Below are 10630 nucleotides of genomic sequence, written 5' to 3' on the forward strand. Positions count from 1 at the left end.
TGAGGAGATCGAGACCATCCTGGCTAACACGGTGAAACCCCACCTCTACTAAAAATACAAAAAAATGAGCCGGGCATGGTGGTGGCGGGTGCCTGTAGTCCCAGCTACTCGGGAGGCTGAGGCAGGAGAATGGCGTGAACCCGGGAGGCGGAGCTTGCAGTGAGCCGAGATCCAAAAAAAAAGGAAAAAAAAGAAAAAGAAAAAAAAGAGTCAACACTAGGTGCCATGATTAGAAATAATGTAGAAATTAATAATCATGATGAATAAAGTGTACATGACAGACGCTTGCCATTCCTACTTTGACTGGGTGGAGATATGGAAACCTTGTTATTCAGAGGTGAATTAGGGAGGGCAAGTTCTAAAATGTTAGCCCTAGGGCACTAGAATCACTGGGGATTAAAAAAAATTCCAAAGCTCAGGCCACACATCTCTAGGGGTGGGAAAAAGGCTTCAGGGTTTTTTGAGGCTCCCCAAGTAATTCCAATGTGCAGAGAAGTTTGAGAATTACTGCCATAGAAGTTTTTGTTCAAAAAAGTCAAATTCGTTACCCATGTAAAGGACTCGAGGGATTACCAAATTGTACTCTTCTGGGAAGAGAATTTTCCAGAGCAAGAGGGAGGCCTCTGAACCTGAAGTCTGGTCACTAAGCGGATAGCAGAGTAAAGACCTGAGGAGCCTGGCCAAAGAGCAGGATATCAGCAGCAGGGGGCAGAGCCAGAGGTGGCCTGCGGGCATCTTTCTGTCTCAGTTTTCATGACATGATGCCAAGTCTACTTAGCAATGGTCATTTCTTATTTTCATTTCTATTTTTTTCAGAAATGCATAAGGACTAAGGGTGTCAGGGTCAGCATAACAACCACACAAGGTGCAGTCTGCTTAATTCAACTCCCCCAGCCAAGATATTAAATTTGCCTACAGGAAAAAAGCCCACCAGGTACTTAAAAAATCAACGAAATGGTATTATGCTGCATTAAAAGAACATGCCCATGACACAGAATACCAGGTAGTGCTACCATGTATTTGAAAGTCATTTTGATGACACTGTGCATAGAGTTTTGGGTTAAAGATAATTGAGTATAGAAAACTATAGAAAACCTTGCTTTGGAAGTGGAGCCAATATCAATGTTATCCTAATCTCTTTGCAAAAAAAGAAAACTGTCTCTTAATTACACTACAATCGAATCGAGTCTTCAACTCTTATATATTCATTCAGAATTTTACAATCTCTCTCATGGGAGGAAATGTAAAAGGGAAGTTTTCAAGACCTTTTTATACCTTAATATCCTTTTCAACTTCTAATGTAAAATGTATTTGTCCTGACACAATGCTGTGAAATAAAGACCAATTCAGGAAGTAATGAAGTTTAAAAGTAGCTCCTCTTTTTCTGCATTGAGGACAATTTTATTGATTCACATTAGAAACTTCTAGTTGGGAGCAGGAGAAAAAGGAGGGAGAAGAGAGAAGCAAGTGATCTGTGACCTAGCGCTGATTATTGGCTGACCTCTAATAAAGGAAGAAGATTCGGATTTCTGGTGCCAAAACAAAAGTAATAAAGTGGAAAATGAATTTTTGCAATCCCCACACATCACTGAATTTATCTATTGTCTTCTAGACAAAGTAATCCTACAAAAGGAAGTTCTATATCAAGGATTTTCACTCCCTTTTCATCTCTGAACTGAAAAGAAGGTGCAGTTTGCAGCTTCAAAATATGTAGATGATCTATAACTCATATTAGTGCTCCGATTAAAAATTATCTAATCTGTTCTTTGCTCCTTGCAAGTTTCATTGAAGCAGCGCCCCCTAACAGGCAAAGGCACGTGGTAAAATTCAGCTGCTGGTAGATTGTCCATCAACCAGCTCTGGGGATGTGCTGTCAGAAATGGAGCGCCCCCTGGAGGCCAGTCATCCAGCCAGTCTGTTCCCATCCATTAGAGCAGAGGCTCTCAAGTATGGTCCCTGGACGAACAGCATCGACACCACTTGAGAACTGTTAAGAAATCCAAGTTCTGGGCCCCACCATAGGCCAACTGAATCAGAAACCCCTGTGATGGGGCCCAGCAATTTACAGGCCTTCCAGGTGCTGCTGATGCCTGCTAATTTTGAGAACCACTGTATTAGAACACCTCATTCCCCAAATATGTCAGAATCAAGGTGTCATTGTGTTAAGAAATTAATTACACAGGAATGAACAGAGCTGAAATGTCTTACCTACATAGAGAATGAGCCAAGAAGTTGATATTTGTATTAAGTAAAAACACTGAACTACAATTTAGAAAATGTTGATACCAATGTATTTTTTAAAATACATTAAGGCAACTTTTAGCAACTCTTTAATTATTTCCAATATATAGTTTGAATTACTGTGTCCCTTAATGAAAAGGATAAAGGAATGTAAGTGACTCTACCATAAACACAGGAAAAGTTTGGATAATCTCAGTACCTACCACTACCAACAAGACCAATGATCCCTCCCCCTCTCTTCTCAGGACTGCCATCTGACTCAAACCAGTTCATGGCTGTTTGACTACAAAATGAGGCCGAAGTTGATCACAATCAAGGTGGAAATGAAAATAACAACCAAGAAAAACACTTCCTTCATTTTTAATGATTTTTTTATTTAACATATATAGTACATGTAAACAACTGGCATAAAATTCATAAAAATACAATACTCCTATGCAATATCACTTTATTCCTGATACATACTTTCATTTTCTCATTAATATCACTGCCTATTTTAACACTATACTTTTTCTGCCAAGCATTTTTAGAGGCTTATCTTTTTAAAGAAATACGGCCCCAACTTTGTTTTCTAAAATGTCATAGCTATAGCTATTTTGATCGCCTCTTTGCCCATCCTTACTTTCCTCACACTAAAGTAAAAATCTTTTTAAATGCTAAAAGTATGCAAAACGCTGAGCTTTAATACTGTTTTGTCACGCCTATGGAGCCTGCTACCACCCTGCATTGCCATCAAAGGTGCGGGTGCTCCACAGCACTGGTGCTGTGAGCTGTGGCCACGGCTGCATAGCAGGGACCTTCAGGCCTCTGCTCCAAACTGGCTCCCCTAATATATAGCCACATTTTTCTGGGAGTTACATTCATAAACACTGCTACAAAGGATCCTTGTGGAAAAAGCTAATTTACACTACTTTTAATGGTTCCCAGCAAATGAAGCAGTTATAATAGTATTTTTAATGCTTTTGTCCTATACAGTATTTCTACTTATTACATGTGAACTTATTTGGAAGGAAATGACTGGGGGTGAGAAAAATATAAAATAACTGTAAAATTTTTAAAAGTTGTAACTGCTGGATGTATACAATCAGCCACACTCAGGTGAGCAACAATCACAGATAAGCAGAGCGCACCTCCCTCTCCCGACCCATGTCGACTCCCATCCTCAGCCTCAAGTGTCCACTGCCCCTTTTCCTGGACTGTTGTGCATCATCGCTCAAATGTTGCTTTTAATTCACAAATCATGGGCTGCTTCCCTATTTTCTAAAACTAGCAAAAGCCTAAGAAATAAAAACAGTCAACCAGCAAATGAGAAACAGTGGCCACAAATCTGAAGAACACTGCCAGAGTCCCTCTCCTGGGCCACTCCCAGGGAAGGAGCATCCCTGGGAGCTGCGACTCTGGGCTCTCGGCAGGGCTGGGGGCGGTGCTTCTCGGAGGGCACACTCCTCAGGCTTTGCAGCTGACTCAGGTCGGCAAGCTGCTGCTTTCCAGAGACCAGGCCTGACCTTGGGCTCTGGTAAGAATGTAGAAAGGGAACAGTGGCTTCCAGGAGTGGGCACCAGAAACCATCCCTGAGGACTAAGGTCTCAAGGACAATCCACAATGAGGTTAATCTGCCTGTGGTTAAGAAAGAGAAGCTGGATAATTAAATGTGTAGTCGGCCATAGTCACAGTTTGCTTAGAATTTAAAAGCCTAAAACCTTTTCTCAGAGCTATGAGGTTTCATTGTTTTGAAGAATCTCATTTCACACAAATTAACTTCTAAGAAACAAAAATTCATACAAGGAATTCAAAGACGGTGTAGAAATTTTTCAAAATAAAAATAAATAGGAAGAAAAAAACTAAAGAGGAGGACAAAATATACTCATTCTGCATACTGAAGTAATGGTTTTTAGAACCAAAATTATAACATAATGCTTAAGGCTTTGTCTTATTAAAGACAGGCAATCTTAAAAGTAAAATATAAAAACTCCATTTATCATTATTCTTTATGTTTTTGACAGCAAAATTAGTCATGTTTTATTGTATCATAATAGTAAAAGAAAAATTACCATGTACTACAGTCTACTGTTCCACTATAAATGATGTCTACTCAAATATACATTAGTTTCTAGATGCACTATATTTGGGGTTGTTCAAAATAGTTTTTCCTAAAACTATAATTAAACATGAAAAAATTTTAAAGTGGTTTAAAGGTATTAAAATATAAACATTTGAATAATGCTAAAAAATGAGAAAAATACAGTTACCATTAATTTTTTTAAAACCAAGAATAAGTACTTGATAAGCAACTAAATGAGTAAACAGTACTTATTTGGCAGAAAATGTGGGGAGGAGAAGAGAGAGAGCAAGAGAGAGAGAGAGAGAGAGAGAGAGACATGGTAATGCCACATGGCTGGAAGTTAAGGGAATTTCCTAACCACAAGGTCCAAGAGTTTGAATTAATAATGGGCAGGAAAAGCTTCATTAACAAGAGAACAGAGAACAAAAAGAGCACAAGGAAGGAAAACAGACAGACAGTTCTACACAGCAAACGTTCCATGTCTGCCCCATCTACTGTAACTCAAGCTGATGACAGGGGCTGACGTGACCAAAGAACTTAAAATAATCACTGAAATGTCCAAAAGACAACAGCGAGAGGCAGAAAAAAGAAGCATTAAAAGTTCTTACACTATAAAATCAGCCCCTACATAGTCAGAATTGTCCTGTATTTTCATGTCACCCTTGTCACAACCCATTGTGTTTTCTTTATACAGGTAGCTTTCCTCACCTTAGCACAAATATCAAAGTCAAGTACAAGCATATACTCATTTGCATAGCAAATTTTAAAGGGTGCACTGAAACAGTAACCAATTGATAAAGGTAAAAGTCATTTTTATAATTAGAATGACATTCAAATTGACCAAATAAAACGTTTTCTATTTGAAAACAGTTACCTACAAAAGTTTTTGGGATATGAACAACACATGACTTAGCAAAACATTAAACCATTACTGATGTAGTTCTCCATAGGCAGCAGTTCATGTAGCAGTCATTCTTTTACAACTTCTAGGACTTTGTAAACACTGCTCTGGAATACAGTGGTGAAGTGAGGTTTGGAATCCTTCACCAAGAGGTTACATAAGGGAGTTTTCCCAGCATTGGCAGGATCTTCGACATCCCAAATTTCAGGCATACTGCAACCAGGCCTAGAAAAATGAATGTACACATTAAAAATCAATGTGCATTATATAACTGCAGATAAAGCAGGGCACTTCTTATATTCCTGATCTCATTTCCTTTTTTCCTCTTAAATTACTTTAGTTTTTAAACAGTCCTGTCATATAGCTATTTTATTTTATTTTATTTATTTATTTTTTTTTTGAGGCGGAGTCTTGCTCTGTCGCCCAGGCTGGAGTGCAGTGGCCGGATCTCAGCTCACTGCAAGCTCCGCCTCCCGGGTTCACGCTATTCTCCTGCCTCAGCCTCCGGAGTAGCTGGGACTACAGGCGCCCGCCACCTCGCCCGGCTAGTTTTTTTGTATTTTTTAGTAGAGACGGGGTTTCACCGTGTTAGCCAGGATGGTCTCGATCTCCTGACCTCGTGATCCGCCCATCTTGGCCTCCCAAAGTGCTGGGATTACAGGCTTGAGCCACCGCGCCCGGCCGCTATTTTAAGTTTTTATAAGCTGCCATGACTCACTTTAGGACAAGGTGAATGCAGCTAAGGTGGCTATAGGAAAGAATCAGACCTGCAGATACATATATCCAGGTGTTGGGGAAAGAGACACCTCAGTTAAACTCTGCTGCAGCTACTTACCAAGAATGTGGTTCTGGGCAGGTAGCTTCCCTTGGTCTTAGTTTTCACATTTGTAAAATGAGGAAATAAACACCCATGGCATAGGTTTGTTGTGAGGATTATGAGAGATCAGGTATCTAGCGCCATGCCCAGCACACAGAAAAAAGTTATATTGATTTAAAAAATTATAATGAACAAATATGCTTAGTTCACAGGGAAGCTGCATTAATTGTACAGATACTCCTCAACTTAGAATGGGGTACGTTCCAATACACCCATTATAAGTTGAAATGCATTTAATACACCTAATCCACCCAGCATCACAGCTTAGCCGAGCCACCTGAAACATGCTAGGAACATTTGCATTAGCTGACAGCTGAACAAAATCATCTAATGCAAATGCTATTTTATGACGAAATGTTGAATATCTCATGTAATTTACTGAATGCTGTACTGAAACTGAAAAACAGATGGTTGTATGGGTATTTGAAGTATGCTTTCTACTGAATGCATACAGCCTTAACACTGTCACAAAGTCAAAAAATCAGTAGGTCAAACCATCTTAAACTCGACAGTGGATATTCTAGAATGAATCAATTTAAAGAAATTCTGGTAGTGTTGAGCATACATCTTAAACACATAATTAAATCTCAAAAACAATATATCTTTATAAAGAAGAGAATAAGTAAAATTGGCATCATATGACATTTGTCTAAATAGGTTCTTCAAAATAACAGTATCATTTATTTTAAATCAGTAACAGTTTTATAGATATAATTGTTGGATACTGTTATCTACCTTTTGAGGAATTTTAGAAAACAGAAAAACATATTGGAAAATTATAGACAACTGACAAGTTTTGTCAATTTTGTCATAATTGCTTCCCTTTTTATTTTTATTTTTAAGTAAGAGAAAACAAATTCCCAACAAGTCCTTCTTAGGTTTAGTAGCAGTCCCTCCCTCACTTTCCACCATGAGGCAAACACCGCAGCAGGGATGTACATCATTTTCCCTCTTTAAACAACATCTTTAATTTATAAGTCATTATAAAAGTATCCAAATATAGACCTATATATATTTTAAAAAATGAAAGTCACCATCATCTCCAATAGCATTTCTCAGAGGTGACTTCTATAAATAATCCAGCATATATTCTGCTGGACCTTTTTAAAAAAAAAAAAAAAAATTATGTCAATAGCTTTTGGGAAACAGGTGGTTTTTGGTGGCATGGATAAGTTCTTCAGCGGCAGTTACTGAGATTTTGGTGCACCCATCACCAGAGCGGTGTCAAGTGTACCCAATGTGTAGTCTTTTATCCCTCACCCCACCCCTTGCTTCCCCCGAGTCCCCACAGTCCATGGCATTCTTATGCTTCGCATCCTGGTAGCTTAGTTCCCACTTACAAGTGAGAACGTACAATATTTGGTGTCCACTGGATCTTTTGTTATCCAATGTCAGACACATATACAGACATGGATATCATTATATACATAGATACCATGATGGTCAGTATTGAGGGTCAACTTGATTGGATGGAAGGATGCAAAGTATTGATCCTGGGTGCGTCTGTGAGGGTGTTGCCAAGGGAGATTCACATTTGAGTGAGTGGGCTGGGAGAGGGCGACCCACCCTCAATCTGTGTGAGTACCATCTAATCAGCTGCCAGCAAGCTAGAATAAAAGCAGGCAAAAGAATGTGGAAGGACTAGACTGGCTGAGTCTTCTGGCCTCCATCTTTCTCCTGGCTGGATGCTTCCTGCCCTTGAACGTCAGACTCCAAGTTCTTCAGTTTTTGGACTCTTGGGTCTACACCAGTGGTTTGCCAGGGGACCCTGGGCCTTCAGCCACAGATTGAAGGCTGCACTGTCAGCTCTCCTACTTTTGAGGTTTTGGGACTCTGACTGGCTTCCTTGTTCCTCAGCTTGCAGATGGCCTATTGTGGGGCCTCACCTTGTGACTGTGTGTCAGTACTCCTTCATCAACTCCCTTTCATATATACATCTATCCTATTAGTTCTGTCCCTCTGGAAAACCCTGACAGATGCTCTTGAGTTGTTTTTACAAAAATGGAATTATTCTGGGACTCTACTGAACAATAAAATGTGGCACTATTTTTCCATCTCAGTGCATAAAGACCTACTCTATTGTTCTAAAAACTGCTAGTTCTCATATGTATTAACCAGTTCTTTACAGACAGATACTTTGTTTCCCATCTTGCCATTATAAAGCAATGCAGCTACAAGCAGTCTTGTACCAAGCTCCCTTCTACAAGCTAAACCTCTAGAGCAATGGTCCCCAACCTTTTTGGCACCAGGGACTGGTTTAGTGCAAGACAATTTTTCCATGAACTGGAGAGTGGGGGCGATGGTTTTGGGATGAAACTGTTTCACCTCAGATCATCAGGCATTAGATTCTCACAAGGAGCATGTGCCTTAGATCCCTGGCATGTGCAGTTCTCAATAGGGTTCGTGCTCCTATGAGAATCGAATGCTGCCACTGATCTGACAGGAGCCGGAGCTCAGGCTGTAATGCTCACTCCCCCTGCACTCACGTCCTGCTGTGGGGCTGGGTTCCTAACAGGCCACAGCCCAGCACTGGTCCATGGCCGGGGGCTTGGAGACCCCTGCTGCTGAAGCGGCGTTATCACTCTGCCAAAGGACTGCACGATGTTTTCTTACCTTCCCTTCATCAAACTATCCCCTAGAAATGTTTTGCCAATGAGAGTTCCCATGAAGAGGGTTCAAGTGCACACTTTTTGCACCCCCTTGCTGACACTGGTTTCTGCTGACATGGAACACCTATGATCATATGGCTGGACATGGGTTTCCTACCTTTTTTCTCATACACGTCAAGGCTGAACTGTTACAACACTGAGGGCCCATGGTGGCAGAGAGTGAGACACACAGAAACTAGAGAACGACCCACAGTTTTCCTGAGTTCAACAGCTTTTAGGAAAAAGAGAGGGCAAACAGCTGTCTTGAGGAGCTCTGGGTGCCTTGTGCAACACTACTTAGTCCTCATCTGAGTTTCCCAAAGTTTCCCCAGGCCAGCCATCTGCAAATAGCATTGGTGAAAATGTGAATAATTTCCTTCTAAATACATGTATTTTATGTCAACTCTATTATTGGAGTAAAAGAAAACAGAACTGTAGTTAATTAAAAACTAATCTACAACTTGCATGCAAATATATTTCAGTGTTTAAATATAAACACAGTGTCAAATATTTAAGGAATAATCAAGCTATACAATTAAGCCACTTGTAAATGAGATCATTTAAACATAGTGCTCACCAACTGCCAGGCACAGATTAAGCACTAGATGAATATTGATCCCTCTTTCCCTTCCTCCCCTATCTGAGTTCCCCATCTGCTTCCCCCATTCCGACAGACTTTCATGTCCCAGCAGTCTACAGGGGTTTCAGGCTGATCACAACTGAAATGGAGAGTGAAGGCCAAGGAGATAAGGAAGGTCCCAAACCTGGCAGAAAGCTTTGTCAAGACACTTCCTACTCTAAATGTAAACACTAGGTAAATATTAGTCATTCTTCACTTTCCCCTCCTATCTGAACTCCCCATTTGCTTCCCTGTCGGGACAGAAAGCACAGCTTCTGTTTTGTGTCAAGGTTGAAGCAGAGTGGCCCTGTCCGAGGTTTCCTGCCAGTGCATCATCAGCCTGGCTTAGATCTTGTACTAGATGGAGAGTGTTGTTTTGATGAGTGGGAAAACAGATGAGAGAGTCACTTTCGTAACTTCCTCCCACTCAACTCCTGCTGTGACAGACACAATAAATGGCAAGTCAAGGTCCAGACGGGGAAATCCAGCACCCCCTCTTCTGCACCCCACCTCTCAGTCTGAGTGCTCATAAGTGACCTGAAGTCAGTTCAATGTCTGCTATTTTGTTTAGTGTGCAAAGTTTATTGCCATACTTCCTGAATTTGCCTTCGTATCCCTTCTTGTGTGGGTAAAACAGTGCTCTGCCTACTCTGCAAACAGCATGAACCCGAATATGACACTGTTAGAGCTATGCAAATCCAGGGAGCTCTCCCAACACTCTACATCACAAAGCCTCTGCAACTTTCACATATTCAGGCTCTACGCGGTGGTCTAGGGAAAAATGAACTCTCGCATCAAGGCTCATTGTTAGCTTGGAGAAAAAAGGTTATGAAAATTATTTTTATGTTCCAGCAACTTACAGTTGTTTCAAGAGAGTGAAACCCACAGAAATAAAGAAGATCCCAATTCTGGTAGAAAGCTATGCTAAGAACTGAGTTCTTCCTATTGCAAATGTCAGCCTACCATTCATTTCATATAATTTCCTGATAAGATCGTCATAAGATGCTTAGAACTTTTCTGTCCTAAATTTATATAACAATGTAAAAGGTGAGTATGTGAATTTCATATATATTCACAAACGATTAAACCATTTTCTAACTTATTACAAAGTAACATTTTCTGTAAATCCTGACTGAATTCAAACCATGGGGCACACATTCATAGGATAATCATTCTATAATCAACAATTATTTTAGTTTCCTTGTGAGCAAAGCTGTAAATACTATGTCACAGAACTATTTTTCACTCACGACTCAGTATTTAACAATGTTGTCTTCATACC

At 40.2% G+C, this 10630-nt stretch overlaps 1 protein-coding gene across 1 annotated transcript in view; it reads right to left on the reverse strand.

Moving 5' to 3' along the window:
* Positions 1-3535: 3535 nt before the first annotated feature.
* The window catches only part of LOC117072229 (probable C-mannosyltransferase DPY19L2), a 79085-nt gene continuing 71990 nt past the window's right edge, over positions 3536-10630 (reverse strand). The window contains 1 exon segment of the mRNA XM_033192137.1: positions 3536-3754. Within this exon segment, the coding sequence (XP_033048028.1) occupies positions 3536-3754 (219 nt within the window).

This window comes from Trachypithecus francoisi, unplaced genomic scaffold (assembly GCF_009764315.1).
Source record: "Trachypithecus francoisi isolate TF-2019V2 unplaced genomic scaffold, Tfra_2.0 Lachesis_group4, whole genome shotgun sequence".
In the NCBI taxonomy this organism is placed as follows: Eukaryota; Metazoa; Chordata; class Mammalia; order Primates; family Cercopithecidae; genus Trachypithecus; species Trachypithecus francoisi.